The sequence below is a fragment of the Diabrotica undecimpunctata genome, chromosome 1 (assembly GCF_040954645.1).
Source record: "Diabrotica undecimpunctata isolate CICGRU chromosome 1, icDiaUnde3, whole genome shotgun sequence".
NCBI lineage: Eukaryota > Metazoa > Arthropoda > Insecta > Coleoptera > Chrysomelidae > Diabrotica > Diabrotica undecimpunctata.
Genome location: NC_092803.1, coordinates 87,236,102 through 87,261,107, shown reverse-complemented (window position 1 = coordinate 87,261,107; position 25,006 = coordinate 87,236,102). Strand labels below are relative to the sequence as shown.

The window sequence follows — 25,006 nt, the reverse complement described above, 5'->3', positions numbered from 1 at the left end:
CTTGTGGAATGCAATTTTAGATTCCCTTGCCGATTAATTCATCCAGCTGTTTGTTTCGCAAATTTTAGGAAACACAGTGGTTAAGATTTGAATTCGGTTTCGCTAAGTAGAAATCGTTTGATTTCTCTTTTTGTTTTTAGATGGCGTAGTTACGTCTGTATATAGTTATTTTAATAACTATTGTCTAGGACGGGAAAGATTTTTGTTTTGGTTCAGAGCAGTGGCTATACCGTTCTGAAGAGACTTAAGGAGGTCGAAATACGTATCAACGGTTGTTGCTGCACTTTATCAAAACAAAAATCTAATACCGTCATTCTGTTTTGTTATTTACTTCGTTGGAAGTACGAGAAACTGAATTCACTACGAATTTTGACTAGGATGAACGGCTTGTGGAATGCAATTTTAGATTCCCTTGCCGATTAATTCATCCAGCTGTTTGTTTCGCAAATTTTAGGAAACACAGTGGTTAAGATTTGAATTCGGTTTCGCTAAGTAGAAATCGTTTGATTTCTCTTTTTGTTTTTAGATGGCGTAGTTACGTCTGTATATAGTTATTTTAATAACTATTGTCTAGGACGGGAAAGATTTTTGTTTTGGTTCAGAGCAGTGGCTATACCGTTCTGAAGAGACTTAAGGAGGTCGAAATACGTATCAACGGTTGTTGCTGCACTTTATCAAAACAAAAATCTAATACCGTCATTCTGTTTTGTTATTTACTTCGTTGGAAGTACGAGAAACTGAATTCACTACGAATTTTGACTAGGATGAACGGCTTGTGGAATGCAATTTTAGATTCCCTTGCCGATTAATTCATCCAGCTGTTTGTTTCGCAAATTTTAGGAAACACAGTGGTTAAGATTTGAATTCGGTTTCGCTAAGTAGAAATCGTTTGATTTCTCTTTTTGTTTTTAGATGGCGTAGTTACGTCTGTATATAGTTATTTTAATAACTATTGTCTAGGACGGGAAATATTTTTGTTTTGGTTCAGAGCAGTGGCTATACCGTTCTGAAGAGACTTAAGGAGGTCGAAATACGTATCAACGGTTGTTGCTGCACTTTATCAAAACAAAAATCTAATACCGTCATTCTGTTTTGATATTTACTTCGTTGGAAGTACGAGAAACTGAATTCACTACGAATTTTGACTAGGATGAACGGCTTGTGGAATGCAATTTTAGATTCCCTTGCCGATTAATTCATCCAGCTGTTTGTTTCGCAAATTTTAGGAAACACAGTGGTTAAGATTTGAATTCGGTTTCGCTAAGTAGAAATCGTTTGATTTCTCTTTTTGTTTTTAGATGGCGTAGTTACGTCCGTATATAGTTATTTTAATAACTATTGTCTAGGACGGGAAAGATTTTTGTTTTGGTTCAGAGCAGTGGCTATACCGTTCTGAAGAGACTTAAGGAGGTCGAAATACGTATCAACGGTTGTTGCTGCACTTTATCAAAACAAAAATCTAATACCGTCATTCTGTTTTGTTATTTACTTCGTTGGAAGTACGAGAAACTGAATTCACTACGAATTTTGACTAGGATGAACGGCTTGTGGAATGCAATTTTAGATTCCCTTGCCGATTAATTCATCCAGCTGTTTGTTTCGCAAATTTTAGGAAACACAGTGGTTAAGATTTGAATTCGGTTTCGCTAAGTAGAAATCGTTTGATTTCTCTTTTTGTTTTTAGATGGCGTAGTTACGTCTGTATATAGTTATTTTAATAACTATTGTCTAGGACGGGAAAGATTTTTGTTTTGGTTCAGAGCAGTGGCTATACCGTTCTGAAGAGACTTAAGGAGGTCGAAATACGTATCAACGGTTGTTGCTGCACTTTATCAAAACAAAAATCTAATACCGTCATTCTGTTTTGTTATTTACTTCGTTGGAAGTACGAGAAACTGAATTCACTACGAATTTTGACTAGGATGAACGGCTTGTGGAATGCAATTTTAGATTCCCTTGCCGATTAATTCATCCAGCTGTTTGTTTCGCAAATTTTAGGAAACACAGTGGTTAAGATTTGAATTCGGTTTCGCTAAGTAGAAATCGTTTGATTTCTCTTTTTGTTTTTAGATGGCGTAGTTACGTCTGTATATAGTTATTTTAATAACTATTGTCTAGGACGGGAAAGATTTTTGTTTTGGTTCAGAGCAGTGGCTATACCGTTCTGAAGAGACTTAAGGAGGTCGAAATACGTATCAACGGTTGTTGCTGCACTTTATCAAAACAAAAATCTAATACCGTCATTCTGTATCAAAATTATTTATGAAAAACTATTGAGCTAAATTGTCCATTACCTGTCAATTTGAATACAATTATTTTTTCAAATAATACAGATAAGCAGATTTTAAAATGTATCTACGAATACATAACGTCCTGTAAATTTAAATTATAAGTAGTTTTAGGTAATTAAAATATAGTAAATAAAATAAAAAATTGTAAATATGTCAAAAACTGAAAAAATGTTTATACGAACATATTAATACTCCCTGTAACTTTAGATTATAAATAGACTTAGGTAATACAATCAAAAATTGTAAATACCACAAAGAGTCTGGCTAATTAGCTATGCCAAAGCCATTATACAATAAAAAAAAGTTATTTGAAAATTGCATTTATTCCTCAAATGAGATAAACAAATATAATTATTGTGTAAACACTACTTGACCGATTGTGACCATCTTTCGCAAATGTAGAAACTACATAAAAACTCACATTATGAAATGTGTTTTTAATGTTTTTATTGTTTATTTTAATTAAAAACATGTTTATTTTCGGGTTTAATTTTTAACTTAACTTAACTTTATATACTATTTTGTTTAACTAAATAACTTTTTTGTTTATAAACATTTTTTAATTTAGAAAATCTCATTTTAAAACCTTTTAATGGCGGCTATACGAAATATTTGGAATAAACAGATAATATGTAAAAGGTCTTTTGATTTTGACATATTTTAATAGATTTTGAAGTAAAAAAAAATATTGCTGCTGTATTTTGTCTTTATCATGTTGTTCCCATTTTGGGAACGTTGGCATGTAAGGTATTATGGATTTTCTAAAAAATAAAATACTTACCTGTTTGGAAAAATGTTTATTATTAGCATAAATGTCTAAAATAAGTAAAAATAAGATACAATATAAAACAATTATTTATTAGGTGTATGAAATTGGTCGAAACATTTATTTTTATGAAGTCGCTTTTCACATTTACTGCACTGAAGTCTAGTATTTTTATAGCACACAACACAACGCCCTTGGTTAGTGCCTTCGGGAATGTGATTTATCCCGTCAAATTTTATGTCGCTTAGAACAGAGGCAGATGGACCGCCTTTTCTTTTTCTTTGACCTGAACCTGCTTTTACAAGCGCGAGAGCAACGTGTCTGCGAAACTCGAGGTGTGTTATGTTTGTTCCTGCATTCACATGTTGAAAAAATCGAAAAGCTGCCACAACCGCCAAATTCAATCCATGAGCAAACAAGTTCCACCACCATTTTTTTGATCTAAGTCGGGGACGATAAGAAGCAGCTAAACGATCAAAAAGGTCAACACCACCCATTCCAATGTTATATTGTCTTATCAAATTTGGTTGAGTTACATCTTTTTTATGTTCAGACTTCACTCTTCTGGTTGTATTTTGAACAGGGGTTACTACAAAATGATTACTTGCGACTATTACAGGAGAATTGTCATTCCATTTGACACAAATAACATCGCCATCTGATTTGTAATCATAGGTCCCTCGATCTTGTTTTTTGATAGTTGACGATGAAACTAAAGGACATTTGTTGATCCTATTTTCTCGAACTGTACCACAAGCCCGTATACCGTTTTCTGATAAAGATTTCAGAAGGGAGTAGCTGGTGAAAAAATTATCGAAATATACAACATGGCTGTTTTTATTTTGCAGAATTTCTAACATATTATTTACAACTCGAGTTCCTAAGGGAGTTTGAGCATTTCCCGATTTTCCGCAGTAAATATCAAAGTTATATGGATATCCATCATTTCCACAGAGCATCCATAGTTTGAATCCGAATCTAATTGGTTTATTTTTTATAAACATTTTAGCTGAGTGATGGCCATAATATGGAACCATTGATTCATCAATGCTGACATGTTTATGAAAAACTCCAAACTGCTGAATATTAATTTTTAATTTTTCGAAAAGTGGTAAAACTTTAGCTACTTTTGAATGAGCTAAATTAGAGTTGTCACAAACGTGAAGATATCTTTTTATTATTCTGAATTTTTCACGGCTCATTGTCTTTGCAAAGATTGGAGCCTGCATGTCATCCGCCGTTGACCAGTAGTCATTTTCGCCGGGTAGATGATGATATCCGCTAATCAGGAGCAAGCCAATAAACTGACGAATATCTTCATCAGAAACTATAAAATTATGAAAATTTTGATCCCTTCGAGCGTAAGTTTCGCTTTGATTACGAATAAAACTAATAATTTCTGGAGTAAAAAACAAAGAGAATATTTCAAACTCCGTTTTACCCATGGGCTCGGCTCCTACTTTAGGTGGATCTTGGGCTTCTAGCTGGATTGCCACTTTTTCAGATTTCCTCCATTTTTGTGATGCGTGACTTATAACTGATTCTTCTTCGTAATCTGATTCGGCATCACCATCATGAATTTCTACCTCTCCAGGAACCTCTATTGGCGTATCAACCACGTCCAAAATCTGGTCATCAAGAGTGTCCTCGTCACTATCAATATCTCGGTCTCCTGAAGTGGGAGGAAGTATTACAACATCAATGTTAGAGGATATTGAGGTTTCCACATCTTCCAAAGCATCCCGTAATAGTCTGTGTCGGCGTATAGATTTCCTAAAACAATGAAATATCTAAGAAACATGGTTCAATAGAAAGGTACATGTAAAATAAGACTGTCTTAGGTACTTTACATAATATTTTTTTTTCTAAAAAGCCTTCGGTGCTCTTAGTAAACAATATGAAAATATTTGTATCAAAAAAACTGAACCAATAGATTTTTATTTTTAGTTATGTACTTACTTCAAGAAAGAAGAAAAACTTAAGAAAAACTGTTGAATTAGACCCTAATTGAAAAATTATTTTTGTAAACTTACCCATAAATGCTTTTGTATCCATTCTAAACTTCTCAGCATAAACAATGCAGACAGAAAAAAAACCAAGTACACACGTGTTCTTCTTGAACAGCTCTGATCGACTGTTTGTTATTCCTAAATTCCTATTAGGCACTTGAAAGACGATTGCACTAATCGTTATTGCCCTTGAAAATTTACGAGCTAACAGAAACGACATTATATTATAATTTATTAGGGTATATTAGGTATTCAAAGTTGCCAACGTTCCCATTTTGGGACATGGCTAATTCCGACAATTTTTTTCAAAAAGTAATGAAAGAATTCAAGCGCAATATAAACTATTTACTAAGGTAGTCAATTGGCTACCTTACTTGAAAAAATAATAGCAATAGAATAATTTTTGCTGACTTGATAACAAGAACCGTAAAACGAATCAAGAAATTGAATTTTTGTGCTTTTTACTATTTTTTTTTTAAGAACATGAACCCACATCTAAGAACATTTTTTTTTAAACTAGCAAGCCCCTTACCTTTACAAAACATTATGTAGTGCGATTTACAAAAATAATTGCATAAACAATCCTAAAAAAATGTTTTAATAGGTGTTCCCAAAATGGGAACGTTGGCAGTTAAAAGGTTAAAGAGAAAGTATTTTCAAGAAAGTCGTCTGTTGAACGTTTTTATCTAGAATGCGTAGTTTTTTTCACAATATTAAAATAAATGAAAAAAGTCCCTTTTTTGCTGAAATGTCATAACGCAATAAAAGTTTCGATAACCACAAGATAATATGCCCTTTCTATCGACATCTCCCACATATTCCAGTAAAAAATAGCGACCAGTAATTTTTCGGTTTTTAAGTGATTTTTCGACTTTGTTTCATGGAATAATAAACTATAAACAACTTATACATTTAATATAATTTAATAATTTATTTATTTTAATAAAAAAATCAAAAAAATAGTGTTAATTGTTGATGTAGATAAGTAACTTTATAAGTTGATTTATATAGTTGTATAATTGTTGTATTATTTTTTATTTAATATTTAACTACATCCCTAACTTATGTCTCGCAGTTTAGATTATTTCAGACAAGAAAAGAACATATACATGAATATAAGGACTGTTAATATTTAGTGAGACCGTAAGCCAACAACATAAGAAAGAAGGTTTATTCAGGGCAATGATAGTAGAAAAAATATTGTAATACTTCGGCAAACGTCAGGAAAGAAGTTTGGTCATTAAATAACCTGCTCATGGTCCAAAGAAGTTCAAGAAAAAAATAAGAGAGGAGAGAAAAATATATAAACAGTGAAAAGATAATGGGTCGGACACAGATATTCAAAGCTAAAGCAAAAGAGTGTACAAATTTATACGATCAACTTGATCCAATAAAGGAGAAGCAAATATATATAAAATAGCCAAACATAAAGCATTAGATGCTGAAACTGAGATGAAAATACTAATTCACGAAAAATATGTCAAAAAGAGATTTTGGCAGGTTATTGAATGTAGAATTTGACAAAAAACGAATTGAGTTAATAAAGAAAGTAACAGCAATGGTTACCAAAATACCAAACGAAGAAACGGTTCAAGCAGTTCAAAAAATAAAGAAAGGAAAAGTAGTTGGCCCAGATGATATTCCTGGGGAAGTGTGGAAAGCATTAGGAGTGACAGGAACTGGTCTATTTGATACAATTATGAAAGTTTGACAAATGCCAGACGAATGTAGAAGCAGTATATTAGTACCTGTTTACAAAAACAAGAGATATTTAGAACAATGTACAAACTACAGGGCCATAAAACTACTTAGTCACATCATGAAAATGTGGGAGAGAGTAATTGATAGACGGATACATCAAGATACCGAAATATCCGATAATCAGGTTGGCTTTTTTCAAGGCAGATCAACACCAGATGCAATTTTCATTATAAGGCAGTAGATGGAAAAATAAAGAAATAAAGAAACAAGAGCTCATATGGTATTCATTGATCTTGAGAAAGCATATGAGTTTCTCGAGAGAATCTGTGGTGGGTGAGAGACATGTATCGGGGAGTGACAACAAGTGTTAGGACAGGTGTTGGAGAAACTGATAAATTTCATGTGAAAGTAGGATTGCACCAAAGTTCGCTACTTAGTCCTTATTTATTCTCATCATTTCTGAATCAAATAACAGCGAAACTACAGGATAACATTCCGTGTTGCTTAATGTATGCTGATGTTGTAGTGTTAGTAGGAAATATTGAAAGCGAATTAGAACAAAACTGAACAGTTGAGACAAGCTCTTGAGGAAAAAGGTTTAAAACTTAGTAGGACAAAAACAGAATATTTGAAATGTTCTATTAAAGATGGAGTTAGTACAAAGTATGGAGAAATGTAATTAGAAAAGCCGACCCCGCATGGGGATAAAGGCTAAGAAAATAATGATGATGATATTGAAGATTTTGCAGTACGCATTTGGAATAAATGGTTATTTGAGGTAGTCACTATCCTCATTTGCTCGAAATATTTCTTTAAATTTTTGGACAAGATCTGTAAAAATTTTTCGCATGAGATTGGTGCTCCATTTAGCGTTTTGTGCGTGCTCCATTTAGTCTATCTATGGATGCCTCTATATAAGTTTGTTCCAGAAAATCTTTATGTGCCTGAAGGTACGCCAAATGCTAATCTTTTAATATCGGCTTCAAATTCTTACAGGTTTTCGTTATGTTTTTAATACCAAACTTTCAGCTGACTTTGGAAAACCTGCTTTAGATGCTGCTGATTATATCATGTCCCTAAAGCTTGAACGAGAGAGGTATAACTAGATGCATCCTGAGGAAGAAATTGCAAGACGGTTGATACCTGTCGTCGAAGCGACACTACCAAGGAAGCTGCCATTTCTTTCTCAGTCCAGTTATTTGCTCTAGATGCAGTTTCCCATGTTAATTGTTACTTTATTACTAATTGTACCTGATTCAACTATGGAAGGCGATGAGGTTATTTGTTTATATTCGACACTAGTTACTGAAACAGTGTTAGATACGGAAGCTTGTGTTCTCATTTTTCTTTCTAAATTAGATTTTAAATCGTTTTGTTGTCGTTTTAAATGGTTGTAATATTTGATTTTTTAAATCGGTTTTTGTATCGTTTTGTTGTTGTACTATTTTAGTTTCTAAATCGTTCTGTTTTTCTTCTAATTTATCTATTCTACTAGAAATTTGATTTACCAGTAGCTTAAAATTTTCATAAATTTGAGATAAACCATTGATGATTTTTATCTCTACTTCTACTCCTTTCATTTTTCTTCAGTCAAATAATTAGAGGTTTAGTACGTTTAGAAAATTTGGGATTCGGTCTCTCAGAGAGATAACCCAACATCTGGCGCTCCATAACCCTCTGAGTCATGCGAACCTTGTTTACTACCTCTTTTATGAGTGTTAATGTTTCCGCTCCATAATTAGTACAGGTAACACACACATGTCAAAGATTTTCTATTTGAGACATATAGGTTGGTCCGATTTAAATACATAGTTTAATTTACCAAATGCTGCCCAGGCTAATCCTATGCGACTTGGACGTAATATCCCTTCCATCAACAGCAGTATTACGATTTAGCACCAGGTTAGTCATTATTTGAATCATGTTCATGTTTTAGTCCAATCTCCAAGGAAGCGGGATATAATTTATAAATAATAAAGTTTTTTAACATTATTATTGCCTGCTTATGATGATACCATACTCGTTGAGATCTTCCTTCTTACAATTATGTTCTAAAAGCATCGTAAATAACTTTGGAGAGATAATATCTCCTTGTTCAGACAGTCTTACGCCTGCTGTCGCATTTTGGTAGATATAATTGATTTTTTTAGTGTAGAGATGGTCTGTTTGACATTCTGTCAATGCTTTTAACATTTTACGCTGGCTTAAGGTATCGAATGCTTTCTCGTAGTCCACGAATATCAGTGCCAGTGGTTTGTTGTATTGTACAGACTTTTCTATCAGGTTCTTTATCACTAGTAAGCGGTTATTTGTGCTGTATCCCGATCTAAATCCAGCTTGTTCTCTAGATTGATAGAAGTTTAACTTCTCCAGTCTTTTTTGTGAAACGTTTATATATGTGTGATAGCAAACTGATAGGACGGTAGATTTTGAAGTCTGTTATATCTCCTTTCTTGTGTAATAAAACAATGCATTGTTCCATTGAGAACGGGGTTTTCCTTGATGGATGCATTGAGTGAAAATTTTGGCTAAAGCCTGGATAATTTTATTTCCACCTAGTTTGATCACCTCGATCACTACTCGTGATGCTACTAAAAATGTCATTTTTTGACTTCGTATAATGTTATTTCTGGCATTAATTCTGATCTCTGGTTTGTGTTTTTGAGCAGGGGCTGGAACTTGTCTTTCGTTGGTGCTTTCATATATTTCGTGATAAAATATTCGACAAACTCGTGGATTTTGGATCTATCCGTAGTAGTGTTTCCATCATTGTTTTTGTTTTCTAAGTCTTGTATATGTCTGGTTAGTGTATCTGCGTACAGGTCGTTTTCTGGGGGAATCTATTTATTCTTTCGCGTTTTTAAGATTATCTTGGTTCTTTCCAATTTGACATTTAATCGTATCTTTGCTCAGACTGATCTGAAGTCACTTCCTATCGAAAACTTGTTGAGTACTTCGATGTCATTAATTATTTTTTTTTGTTCGTTGTGATAAAATCTATCTCTTTGACACTGCCATCTGGGGTTATCACGTCCATTTACGCTGAGTTTTTTATCGAAAAAAGAGTTCATCATGGATACATTTTCCTGGTGTAGGAAGTTGAGCAATCTTTGCCCCCGTTCATTTCTTTTGCCATATCCATACTTGCCCATTGCTACATCTGCTTTGTCTTGTTTAAACCCCTTTTTGGCATTAAAGACACCCATATTATTGTATAATATGCTGGTGTACAATGTAATGCTGTTTCTAGGACCTCATAAAATTTTTAATTTCTTCATCCGAGTGGATAGTCGTTGGAACATAATATGTCTGGATTACCTTTTCTTGAATTGAAGTTTGAAGATGAGATACGATACTCGGGCTTATGCTGTTAATTTTAATTATATTTTGTGTGTGCTTTCTGTGAATCCTTCTTCTTCTTCATATGCCTCATTCTTGAAGGGCATTACACAACGGCCCATTTTACTCTATCTGCAGCAGTTCTATTATTGTTTTTCCATTTAACTGCTTTACATTTTTCAACCAGAACATGCGTCTTCTACTCGCTCCTCTTTTTCCTTTCACTTTCCCTTATATAACCAACCGGATTAACTCATATTTTCCATTTCTTAGTATGTGACCTTTTGAAAAGTAGCTCACTTTTTTTTCCTTCATAGTGCTGAGTATCTCCTTTTCTTTTCCATCTTTATTAATGTTTCCGTGTTTGTTACGTGCTGTGTTCATAATATTTTCCACATTCTTCGATAATAGCACATCTCAAAGCTGTTGCGTCCGTAATTGTCCATTCTTTAACTCCATATAAAAGGGCAGAGAATACGTATCATCTCAATACTCTAATTCTAATTTATTTTCCCAGTTTTCCATTGCATAATACAGCTTTCATCTTATTCAAAGCGCTTCTGGCTATCTCAATGCGTCGTTTTATTTCAAGGCTGCGGTCCCATTGTTCATTTAGCTCACATCCCAATTAATCGTATCGGGGTACATTTTCTAAAGCTTTTCCTTTAATTGTTTCGTCTTCAATCTTGTTCTTACTGACAATCATAATTTTTGTTTTTTTTTGTGTTCAGAGCCATTCCTTACCTCTCGCAGCAATGCGTAGTGCGATGAACCAAAATATGCAGTCCTTTCTGTCCGCTGTCCGCAAGGAGTATTGTATCGTCTCCGTATCTGAGATTATTCATTAGTGTTACGTTAATTGATATGCCTTCATTGATGTCTTCCTAGTACGTCTTTAAACATCTCTTCTGAGCACACATTAAAAAGTAGAGGGGATATTGCACATCCTTGTCGTACTTCTCTTCTTATAGGTATCTCTTAAGATTTTTGTTGGTCTACTTTGTTATATCGGTATATATATATATATATATATATATATATATATATATATATATATATATATATATATATATATATATATATATATATATATATATATTAACCTTTGAAATAAATTAACATTTCTATGGTGTTACAAATTAGCACGTTCGTTTATTAGTCGAAATTTCTAGATTTTGACTTTCATTTAAATTTTTTTAATTCACATAATATTTTTCTATTTCAGTAGTATCTGCTGCCTGTCGCCTGTCTTTTATTTTTTTATCGAACATTGATACGCTAATGTTTTTGTTTAAACCTGTTTGCTTGGTATCGGGTAGCGACACCAGTATTATTTTTACCTAGTTTTTACCTTTTGCTTATCGGTATGTGTCTTATTTTGCTTCGATTTCTGAAATAACACTTGATGTTTGATAAATTTACAGAATGCTTATAAAACATTTAACTTTTAATTTTTGACTTGAACTCGTAACCAAAGATAATTTAAAAAACAAAATAGGTATATATCAATTAGCTTGTCAATGCCGGTAAATATTTTGTTTCTTTTGTTTTTGAATTGCATTTGTATTGATAATTTAACATTTTCTGTATGTTTAAATTACTTTTGCCGTTTAATATACCTGTTGTTCCTAATTTTGAGTACTTACAACCTCAATGAATATATATTAACGTTTTGTGTATAAATATGTTGTGTTAACGGTTTCCACGACATAGTCAGTGTTCTCCTATCTTTCACATTTTATTTTTAATATTTGATATTTTCCTTACCTTTTCAATATGTCTTTACCGTTCAAATCAAACCATTTACACTTCGATGAGTTGGAATATGAGTGTTGTGAATTGTCTCCGTTCTACAACACAAGTAGCTGGCCAAACGTTGGAACTGGTTAAGTATGTAGACTAGGATTGTAACGATTATTTTACCTACCACATAGGGTATTACTATAAGAGGTTGAAAATTGGGGACAGAAATTATTGTGGTGGAGATAGGGTAAGCAAAACAAACCGGAACGTTTGCGAACAGCTACTTAGGGGTTTTCTGGAGAGCTGGATCGTGGATAAATGAACGACAAGGGGTCTGGATTGGGGTAACTACAAAAATGAAAGAAAAATGGGTACTTACATGAAACTCCTGGAGCAAACACAATACAAGAAGTTGTTAAGCTATTTAAAATGGACGGCGCTTAGAAGAATCTTCCTGCTGGATGAAAGAAAGGCTCTTCCTTCCTAAAAAATACAAAAAGGGGTTAGAAACTTTTTTTTAAAAGAAATAAACAAATTGGTTTAGCGAAAAAAATTAAATATTTATTGTTATCTCACCACAAACAGTTACAAATAAAAATTATAATAACAAAATACAAAATAACAAAAAACAAACTTACTATTTTACTATGGGTTTACAAACTCTAGAAGTTGGAGATACTACAAGAACTTACAATTGTTAATGGGCGATATTTTGTAGCAGAAATAAATTATTACAAATGAAAAATATCTTTTTAAATGAAACTATGTATAGGGGTTAACCTTTAATAAAAAACAAAAACAAAACAAGATCTCAATTATGATTAGGTATGTACCAAATTTCAAAAAATAAAACTAGCTGTCAGATGTCAATATTAAATTCTAAACTTTGGGAATAATTAATATAACAGCTTAGCCGCACACTAACATTTATAATTTTACTTATCCTTACTGCAATTTCCTAACCTGTTATGAAAGCAATTATTTATGGCAAATGTCTATTTTTACTTTAAAAGTTCAACAAAAAAGTTGCCTGAATTTCACTAAGTGTTATTTTTTTTTCTTTAAAAATTTCTGGGGTTGGAACTGGATTTAGATTCACCGCAACACAAAAGACTACATCTAGTCTGGAACGATAACCTAGGACAAACAAAATGAGGATGGAAGCTGGCACTGGGACACAAGATTTGAAACTCGGCTTCTTAAAAACTCGAATACAACTGGAATGCAACTGGACACAATGGAATCATGTGGTTATCCTTCAAATTTGTTGGAAACGTCGTTTTACAAATTTCTCAGATGAGAGACGGCATAAAAACATAAACAGTGGTTACTCTTTTCAAAACTGACACATTACATCGAGTATAATTCACTTTTTCACAACAAATTTGCCGGTTTCTTCAAACTAAACATGCCCCGTCTGCTCTCAATAAAATCTCTCCCAAACCTGAAACTTGAATTCACTTCGACCTGACCTCTCGTCTCGGCTTCCTCTCTCGCGTCCCACCCCTCATATCAGTCCAGGGACTAGTCAACCGGAATTCTTTTCAAACACGCGTTCATAGAGTATCGTATCTGACCTTGACGTATAACTTCGCAGTTGTAACTGGAATTTTTCTGGAAGTTCTTGTATCTCCAACTTCTAGAGTTTGTAAACCCATAGTAAAATAGTAAGTTTGTTTTTTGTTATTTTGTATTTTGTTATTATTATTTATATTTGTAACTGTTTGTGGTGAGATAACAATAAATATTTAATTTTTTTCCCTAAACCAATTTGTTTATTTCTTTTAAAAAAAAGTTTCTAACCCCTTTTTGTATTTTTTAGGAAGGAAGAGCCTTTCTTTCGTCCAGCAGGAAGATTCTTCTAAGCGCCGCCCATTTTAAATAGCTTAAGAACTTCTTGTATTGTGTTTGCTCCAGGAGATTCATGTAAGTACCCCTTTTTGTTTCATTTTTGTAGTTACCCCAATCCAGACCCCTTGTCGTTCACTTATCCACGATCCAGCTCTCCAGAAAAACCCTAAGTAGCTGTTCGCAAACGTTCCGGTTTGTTTTGCTTACCCTATCTCCACCACAATAATTTCTGTCCCAATTTTCAACCCCTTATAGTAATACCCTATGTGGTAGGTAAAATAATCGTTACAATCCTAGTCTACATACTTAACCAGTTCCAACGTTTGGCCCGTTACTTGTGTTGTAGAACGGAGATAAGTCACAACACTCATATTCCAACTCATCGGAGTGTAAATGGTTTGATTTAAACGTTAAAGACATATTGAAAAGGTAAGGAAAATATCAAATATTAAAAATAAAATGTGAAAAATACAAGAACACTGACTATGTCGTGGAAACCGTTAACACAAAATATTTATACACAAAACGTTTATATATTCATTGAGATTGTAAGTACTCAAAATTAGGGACAACAGGTATATTAAACGGCAAAAGTAATTTAAACATACAGAAAATGTTAAATTATCAATACAAATGCAATTTAAAAACAAAAGAAACAAAATATTTACCGGCATTGACAAGCTAATTGTTAAATATTTTGTTTTTTAAATTATCTTTGAATACGAGTGCCAGTCAAAAGTTAAAAGTTAAATGTTTTATAAGCATTCTGTAAATTTATCAAACGTCAAGTGTTATTGAGATGAGAAATCAAGAGGCGAATAGAGATAGCGAGACAATCGTTTGTCAAAATGAAAAAGTTCCTATACAGCCGGGACATAAATATAAACTTAAGAACGAGAATGTTAAGGTGCTATGTTTTCTCCGTTCTGCTGTACGGCATGGAAGCCTGGACACTGAAAAAGATAAACATCAAAAACATTGAGGCATTCGAGATGTGGTGTTACAGGAGAATGTGGAAAATACCATGGACAGAAAGAGTAATAAATCAAGATGTTCTGCTGAAGATGGGGAAGGAATGCGAAGTCATAAAAACCATACAAACGAAAAAACTGGAATATCTGGGCCACATAATGAGAGGAGAAAAGTACTCTCTGCTTAGACTCATAATCCAAGGAAAAATCTCGGGAAAGAGAAATGTGGAACGTAGGAGGATTTCCTGGTTGCGAAATTTAAGGGAGTGGTATGAGTGCAGTTCAATACAGTTGTTCAGAGCTGCAGCCAACAAAGTGAAGATTGCTGTGATGGTAGCCAACCTCCGATAGGAGACGGTACTGCAAGAAGAAGTGTTATTTCAGAAATCGAAGCAAAATAAGACACATACCGATAAGCAAAAGGTAAAAACTAGGTAAAAATAATACTGGTGTCGCTACCCGATACCAAGCAAACAGGTTTAAAAAAAACATTAGCGTATCAATGTTCGATAAAAAAATAACAGACAGACAGCAGATACTACAGAAATAGAATATATATATATATATATATATATATATATATATATATATATATATATATAAAGTAGTTAGGTATTATTGACTGACACGTTATGTAAAATAAAGTTTTATTTTGGGGTTGCAGTCATTAATAGGGCAGGAAAGTGAAACTCTTTGTTCTTTATCTAGCTTTCGCAAAATTTATTTGCTTCTTCAGGATATGCTAAAATATGGTATCAGTAAATACAATGAAATTAAAATTAAATAGCATTGTATAAAACTAGTATAAAAACTTACAACATGAGGTTAATCCATTAAATTTTCAAATTTACAAAACATTAAAACTTATTAATTAAAGTTATCTAGTTATGTAAGTACAATATTTTAATTTTATTTAATTTGGTACAAATTCATTATGAATTTGGTTGTGGGAACTTTTGTGAATAATTATGGATTTAAAATAGTGTTATTTATTAATTTAAGATGTTTAATTTATATATAAGTTTACATTCTGATCTGAAAAGCCTAAATTTCCATAAAATTCTCGATAGAAGAGTAAAGAATTATCTAGAACTCTAAAATAAGACGTCAATAGAAAGAATTTAACCTTTTTTCGTAGTAGAATGTTCGCGAACATTGTAGTGTCTATGAAATAGAAGGATTTGAATATATTTTCTTTCAAGAATAATAAGAGAGTATTAGTTGGAGATTAAAAATTATATTATGTATGTGGTGATTGGAGATTGGAAGAAAAAAAAAAGATTATTAGAAAGAAGAATAAACAATAAAGCAATAAAAATGGAAGAATATTTTACCGATTTATAAATGCTATTAAGAAGAAAAATATTTTAAAATGGTGGAAGCTGATAATTAAAACATTGTGGTGTATTTGGCAATGCAAGTTCACAAAAAGAAGGATAACCGAGGCTGACAACGAAGACATTGAGTGGTGCTTAAAATCTTTATTTTGGAAAACAGTGTAATTTAGGCATTCAGTGACAGAAAGGTACCAAATTTTGTTAATATAATTTAATTAGTGTCATAAGAATTTCAATTTAAAGATAGTTTGTTTTAAATTTACATTGTCTATATTAGATATATATGTGTGTTTTATAATAATTATAATAAAGGTAATTTCAAAAAGTGCTTACAAACTAATTTTTTGAGAACCGCGATAAAAACCCTATATATATATATATATATATATATATATATATATATATATATATATATATATATATATATATATATATATTATATATATATATATTTATATATATATATGTATATATATATATATATCCTATATATAAATATAAATATATATATATATATATATATATATATATATATATATATATATATATCTATATATATATATATATATATATATATATATATATATATGTTATTTAAAAACACTCATTGCTCATAAAACTATACACAAACAAAACATCATAGCAATATCTACTTTAATATATATTAAAGTAGAAACCCTGTTTAAACAAGGCGAAAAGCTCGGGTTTGTTCGCAAAAATATTCCCATAAGATTTTTTTGCATAATCACTTTTATGAGATTCTCCAAAAGGTTCAAGAGGTTGCCCAAGCGAAAAGTTGTTCAAAGTTTTTTAAACACTTTTATTTTAACCAAATTGTAACATCCAATCGGCTGTCGGTCCGAACAATTTTTTTTTTATTTTTTTGATCATTCTGAACGAACAAAGTCTCTTGTAGTTTTTCTGTAAACTTAATCTTGTTCGAGTTACAAATAATTTAAAACTGACCACTCATAATGAAGCACATATTGCAGTGTGGATGCTCATTTGTTCAATGAGCATTTAAACCAGCAAAAATGTGTGCACTAGATCTTGTTTCTCTCTCGTATACACGCCGCACCGAGCGCCTGTAATGTCATAAGCGCTTCACTAACGAATAAAAAACAAGGTTTTAAAATGAAATAAGCCCAAAATACTTATCGGGAAATCATAAATCAAGGTTTAAACTTACATTTAGGTTCTTGGTGAATTCAAAAATAATGTTTTTTACTTGTGGTTTGAGCCTTGAAAATCGTTATTTATAATTTTTCTCAGTTTTAAATTATTTATAACTCGAAAACAATCAAGTTTACAGAAAATTGTTCAAATATAAATTGTTTAAAAAAAATGATCAATTTTTCGCCTGGGCGACCTCTTAAACCTTATTTTAGGGTATCTCATAAAAGTGATAAGCAAAAAAATCTCATGAAAATATTTTTCTGAACGAACCCGAACTTTTCGCCTTGTCTGGTTATCGGATTAATTTGCACCTTTTTAATTTTTCTTTTATTTATTAGCAAGAAATTTTGGAACTTTTCTAGATACCTTACATCAGATTGAGGGAGAGTCTACACCAGCAGCCAAAACACCATCTTCGTCCCACCACAGTCTCGAATGTACAAACAACACTAATTCGCCTAAATCTGAAGCGGTTCAAGTTCGAGCCCAATGCCATTAATATATATATATATATATATATATATATATATATATATATATATATATATATATATATATATATATGTATATATATATACACATATGTCCAAAAGTTTGGAATATTGGAATATTTCAGCTTTTTATTGATTTTTATATATAAAATCTTCTGAATAGTTAAACATTATTTTGTTTTAATACTCAACAATACTAAATAAATCTCAAAACCAGATAAACGATATGCAAAAAAATTCTTTATTCTATTGGAGTGAAAAACTTACAATGTACAACTTACATTTAAAAATAAATTAGTATAGAAAAAAATTATTTTTAATAAAACTAATAATTAGTGTTTCCTCCATTGGCCTGTATTCATGCCTGTAGGCGATTTGGCATGCTGCCCATTAACTGGTCGAGCTGGGCTTGCGGAATTCTCTCCCATTCTTCACGAGCAGCATCTTTTAGTTCTCGAAGTGTAATAGGGGGATTGTTTCGCTTCTTGATGCGTGTTTTGAGAATGTCCCAAGCATGTTCAATAACGTTCATGTCGGGGGAATTCGAAGGCCACTGTAATGTAGATATTCCTTCTTCTTCCAGAAAATTTTGTACTGCTGCTGTTCGATGAGGAGGTGCGTTGTCATGCATAAACACAAATTCATCACCTACTGCTCGTCGGAATAGACGTACGACAGGATTTAAAACTTCCTTGATGTACACAGCACCAGTGACTCTTCTCTCCAGAACCAGCAGTGGCGTCCGTGTACCACTCATAATACCACCCCAAATCATAATACTGCCACCTTCAAATGGGACACGCAGTTGGGCTGTTTCTAGTCGGGCTTGTCGTCCTGGGGCCCTCCAAACCAGTTTTCTTCGCGAATCAGATACCAAGCCAATTTTTGACTCATCAGAGAACATCACGTTATTCCAGTTACGACCATGATGTACCATTTCTCTAGCCCATTGCAACCTTACTATTTTGTGTTGGTAGGTTAGTTTAGGAACACGTAGCGGTCTTCTACGATACAAATTTACCGCATTTAGTCTATGTGTTATTGTTTGCCGTGAAATATTCAGTCCTTGAAGCCTAGAAATTTCTCTGGATATACCACTTGTAGATTCCAGACGATTTCTACGAGCTATCAATGTTATTTGCCGGTCTTGTGCTGCTGTTGTACATCGACTTCTACCACTTCTGGGTCGATCCTTGACGTCATTTGTATCTTGGAATTTTTTTTTAATTTTTGATACAGCACTCTGAGTAACATCAACAATATTCGCGATATAACTTTGACTAAAGCCCTGTTGTAACAAAGCAATTACTCTAGATCTATCAAAATGAGATATCACGTTTCTAGGCATTTTTAAACGGCTCAATTTAAATTTAAACAAAGACTGAAATAATGTGTAAATACGCTAATCAGTTGAATCAGTGACCAAAATCATACAAAAACGATTCAAATTTTTTGTCATTTTCATTTAAAAACGCTCTAGAATAAATATCAACAACAGGTTTAAAACCACCATAGGCGTAGATATATTATTTGTACGTATTCCAAACTTTTGGACATGTGTGTATATATGTATATATATATATATATATATATATATATATATATATATATATATATATATATATATAATATACCTAATAGAAGTACATATTAAATCAGGTCAAAATAATGTAAAATAATGTATATGTAAGAAATTCATAAACCAATTAAAAAATTAAACTAAAATTAATTATGTAATCAACTGATATCTCTGTATTGCGTCCAGTACTGAAATGTGCATAATACCATATCAAATTAAATTTAGTATTATATAAATAAAGTAAAATATTTTTATATCTTATTTTGTATAATCTAGAGGTTCTTTTTTGTATTATACTAGTACTATTTAATTACATGATGTGTCATTAAAAAAAGCTAATTAAGTGTATTTTTATGGGATTATAACTTGCAATAAACTCAGGATTTGAATTATTCAAATTGATTTTTTTCACCGTTTACAAAGTTAATGGTATTTAACAAACTATTCCTTAATAACTACTAAAGTGTTATACCGGTTTTTTTACATAAACCAAATTCTCTAGAATTCTTGGGAACGCCATGTCGTTCGTATATTCGAGTATATGTGTTAAGCTACATTCAGCTACATATCCGGACTTGCTATATTGTCCCTTTCTTACCTCTCACCGTCTACCCGGAAACAGAAATGTTCAGCATCTTTTCTCGGTTGCGAAAGCAACAGGTGTTTCCAACTCTATAGAAACCTTGGAGGATGTCCACTGTTCTTATAGAGCAGGGTATCATCGGATTAAAGTAACACGCAATAATTTATACGCTAGTCTCTCAAAAAATTACTTCAACTCTGCTTCTTATAGTCTTCCATTGTTTTGTATAAAACTTAAGAGGTCGCTGGTTAAATAATATTAGATAAATAATCATGAAGAAAAAATGCAATATTTTGTTTGTGAATGAATTAGCGAAAAATATCAAATACAACTGTAAATAAATTAAGAAATTAACTGGTCTTACTCATTATTGTTGTCTGTACAAAGAATATAGACTTACCTTTTGAAATATTGATGTATTCGCAACAGGCTGAAGATTTGGTAGCGGTGCATCACGACGCCCGGGACGCGGAGGCTAATAGGCACGAGAGCCAAAAAACTTGGTGTGTTTCGTTCGCTGTCTTGGGATGAAGTGTCTTGAGATTGCAGGTCAGAAAAGAACCTTCTGGCCGTTGGGTGGAAGAGGGTACATCAATAAATCACCCTATTGTATTGTGATTTTAAATGCGATAATTTAAGTTAATTGTGACCGTAATACGAAACCGTACACTTGTGTGCATATTTGCGACACAGAATACAAAAGAGAAGTCAAATTCTCCGTACTTAAAACATAATAAATGAGATAACCAGTTTAACAATTTTACGAAATAACAGGAAGCAATATATTTTACCAAAGTCGTTAGAATACAGCATTGAATTAGATCACATTACAGTACCGTAAAAGAAAAATATTAAATATAAAAATATGAAAGAAATGGTACATACTTTCCCAAACATCCATAATAGGTTTCCCATTAGCTATCTTTTTTAAAGCTTATTTTCTTGCACACAATTTGAGTAGAAGGTAATTCACTTCACTTCACTTTGACCTCTAACGTCACAAGCCCCGTACACCTTCGCTCCCACTCCGCGCTCCAGTCATGCCACTGCATCGTAATTAGCCATTTTTAATATGAATTAATTTACATATTATTTTTGTATTTCAACTATGATCTACTAGAAGTCATTATCTATAATTAGCCAATTTTAATTCAAATTATTAACAGTACCGTAACAGAAAAATATTAAATGTAAAAATATGAAAGAAGTAGTACGTACTTTCCCAAATATTCTCCCGCGCCAAAAACGAATGTTTTTAAGAACAGCTGAAAGGATAAGTATAAAGAATAGACATGAAAAGATCGATATACTAATAAAGAACTAAGTAAGAATAAAATATGAATTGACAAATAAGCGGCAGTCATATTTTGACCACAGAACATTGTTGGATGTCTTCTGACCCTCTGCTCAGATTAACAACGCGTACAATGTCATCAATTAGAAAAGAATAGCGTCGAATCAGTAGAATTTTTCGACCGACTAAACTAGAAAGACTGTGTCATACACAATACCGTTGGCACCTTTTCCTATAAGAATTCCGTAGGGTGCGAAAAGACAAGAAGAAGAATAGCGTTGAAATCTCGGCGTGGTGTCCCATTTCAAGTCTTTAATGACAGCCGGGAAGTAATGATATTTCGACGAGCTCCACGGTAGGAAAATGCCAGTTTGGTGAAAATTGTAATAATTGTGTCAGTGATAAAACACGACTAACACAATCAGAGAGGTGTTGATTATAGGGCATTTGATGCCGAGTAGAGTGTGTGTCTAAGTAGATCAGTTCTTGTATGTGTTTAATACGATTGACAATTTATGGGTAGAAAAATTAGCTCAAGGGAGCGCAGTCGTCGATATCGGAAGATCGAAAGGAAAACTCTTTGACAAAGGTGACTAGATCAGCCAGCAATATGGCTGCCAAGAGTTCCAATCTTGTCGAGACAGAGCGAGCATGAAAATTGGACTAGACTCGTTGACAAAAGTGACTAGATCAGTCAGAAGTATAGTTGCCAAGAGCTCCGATCTTGCGATAGATGTTCCTGTATAGAAATAACACCAGAAATGCAACACATACAAGTACAGAGGTCAGATGTATCTGTTCAGATGTTTCAGTATCCCAGGATACATTGAAGTACCACAGCGGTTTTAGAAGACGTTTGACTAGCAAAAAGACATGGAAAATGAATAAAAACAAGAGGATATCAACAAAAATACGACTGATTTACAAACGAATAGCCCGCTTTGTGCACGGTTTGTCAAAGGGACAAGAAGAATGAGAAAAGAAATCAGTCGTAGGATTCCATTTTAGGCCCAGTACCGTAACAATGAAAGGTTCCTCTTTGTCAACGAACAACATGTCAAAATGTCTAAGCCAAAGCCTGAAAATAATTAAAGATGGTTGCTGACGTTGTCGATTTGTCTAGCGAAAAACCATCGAGCTTTAAAAGCTAAGCGAGTGCTCACTGCAAAAGGTGAGTAGATCAAAGAGAATCACTTGTAGCGTGATTCTGACGTAAGTTCGTCGAGATGGTTGCTGGCCCACTGCCTAGCGGAAAACCATCGAGCATTAAAAACTAAGCGTTACTCTTGTAGAGTTTATAAGCGAAATAAAACGAAGAAGTACCGTTAGTAACGATACGTAGTAAAAACTCTTGGAGAGGTTTAAAAAGTCCGATCTCCAGAGAACCCCTTTTATTGTTCCAAAATTCCTTATTTATTTTAATTTGTCGATACGTTTGCGTTATATCGCAAATAAAACTACAACGGAGATATCGAAAATTAAGTAAAGAACGAGATGCCCTTTTAGGACCAGTATCAAAAGCGTCGATTAGCGACACACCTCGAACGTCATATAGATTGGCGTCGAAGCTAGTACGAATTTTGGATCAAAGAAGCGAAATAAAAATTTGTTTTTTGAAAACTGTGAGAGATATAAGAAATAATCGATTTAAAATCGGATTCAGAAACCGGCTTCATATGTTGAGAAGTAACAAAATCTTGCATGAATGCAACATATGTCTCTTTGAGATTCGGAAGTTTCCTGAAGCGATTCTCTAGCATACAAAATGAAGATATGCATAAGAATAAAGAATAAGTAGCGAATATAAACAAGAGAAAAAGATAAATAAAGAGGATTGGGTTGTAAAAACGGTGGAATAACAGAAAATCGGCTTGTTAATTTTCGAAAAATCAGCAACTGAGAAATATCCTTCACGAGCTTCGTCGTATTGGGACAAAACTAACAGGTGCCTACTGTTTTCGACTTCCCAAAACCTTTGTAGAAAAGATCTATGTTTGTATACATAGAAGTAACGAAAGATATGAATAAAATATCGAATGAGTCGTAGAGACTGGCCCTTATAGAACATAATTGAAAATGATTTCTAAGGCCACAGGATGATTTGGTTCGCCAAGAATTTTGACCAAAATTTACGAAACGAAAAACCAATTCAACCCCTATGAGTATGTCTATAAGATCTGATTACTAAAATGCGTGATTGTGAAGTAAATTAGAAATGTTGGTATTTGAAGAAGTGATTGTCCAAAGGAACAAGATAAATTTGACGGTTGGACACAAAAAATACAAACATTTATATGACTGATAAGAACCGGAACACAAGACACATTTAACACCTTGATTAGCTACCTTAGGGTGCTTTGTGGCACTAACGAAACCACAAGTAACAGAGATTTTATCGAAATATTGAAATAAGACAGCGATAATCAAAAGCGGGTAGAAGAAGACAATAAATTCAATCGAAACAAGGTTGTGAGATTTATGAAAATCTACCCTGGCTACGAATAATAATGAAGGCGTGTAGTTTTGATACTTGAATGCGTTTCATAGGCCTCCTTTAATCTAGAGAATGCCGAGTATGGCGCGAAAAATTGCATTTGTTTATTTTGTTGAGCATTGTAAGATACAAGCACGAAAGAGAAGACAATGCAAATTAACAAATCAACACGAAGAGAATATCTAGATTTAAAGAAGTGAACGATTTTAAACACAATCAATTGCAAACAAGTAAGAATATCGATAAAAAGGTAAGTAACGAAAGGTATAGTAACAAAGAAAATCAAAAGAAATGTGTTTAAGTTAACAAACAAGACGTACAGAATGAGTTGGAAAGTATAATACAAGTAGAATGAAAATAATTCACAAAATCAGCACAAAAACAATGTAAATATGTAAAACAATCAATCGTAAATGTAATATATATGTATAATTAATGTATGATATTAATCAAAATATATATAAAAGTATTTTACCTACTGAAATTAAGAATTATACGTAGAAATAAATTTAAAAATTGCTATATAAATATGATCCAATTTAATTATGTAAATTAAGTTTAAAAATAATGCCGAAGGACCGAATCAAAGTTAAATTGAAAAGAAAAAAAAAAGCAATTAATTAAAATGAAATAATTGACACAATGAAATTAATTGAATCAAAGTTATAATTATTTATCATCCGGCTCGAAGGACGAAATGTTTTGTATAAAACTTAAGAGGTCGCTGGTTAAATGATATTAGATAAATAATCATGAAGAAAAAATGCAATATTTTGTTTGTAAATTAATTAGCGAAAAATAGCAAATACAACTGTAAATAAATTAAGAAATTAACTGGTCTTACTCATTATTGTTGTCTGTACAAAGAATATAGACTTACCTTTTGAAATATTGATGTATTCGCAACAGGCTGAAGATTTGGTAGCGGTGCATCACGACGCCCGGGACGCGGAGGCTAATAGGCACAAGAGCCAAAAAACTTGGTGTGTTTCGTTCGCTGTCTTGGGATGAAGTGTCTTGAGATTGTAGGTCAGAAAAGAACCTTCTGGCCGTTGGGTGGAAGAGGGTACATCAATAAATCACCCTCTTGTATTGTGATTTTGAATTCGATAATTTAAGTTAATTGTGACCGTAATATGAAACCGTACACTTGTGTGCATATTTGTGACACAGAATACAAAAGAGAAGTCAAATTCTCCGTACTTAAAACATAATAAATGAGATAACCAGTTTAACAATTTTACGAAATAACAGGAAGCAATATATTTTACCAAAGTCGTTAGAATACAGCATTGAATTAGATCACATTACAGTACCGTAACAGAAAAATATTAAATGTAAAAATATGAAAGAAATAGTACATACTTTCCCAAATATCCAT

At 32.6% G+C, this 25,006-nt stretch overlaps 1 protein-coding gene across 3 annotated transcripts in view; it reads left to right on the top strand.

Annotated features, from left to right (window-relative positions):
- LOC140451164 (uncharacterized) overlaps nucleotides 1-19,646 on the top strand; it is a 184,367-nt gene extending 164,721 nt beyond the window's left edge. For 2 of the 3 annotated variants that reach the window (XM_072544900.1, XM_072544907.1), the window contains one exon: nucleotides 17,547-19,646. In XM_072544900.1, the coding sequence (XP_072401001.1) occupies nucleotides 17,547-17,683 (137 nt within the window). In that variant the 3' untranslated portion in view covers nucleotides 17,684-19,646. Of the gene's footprint in view, nucleotides 1-17,522 lie in introns of all 3 variants that reach the window. The other variant, XM_072544904.1, reaches the window with a different exon arrangement.
- Nucleotides 19,647-25,006: the final 5,360 nt, after the last annotated feature.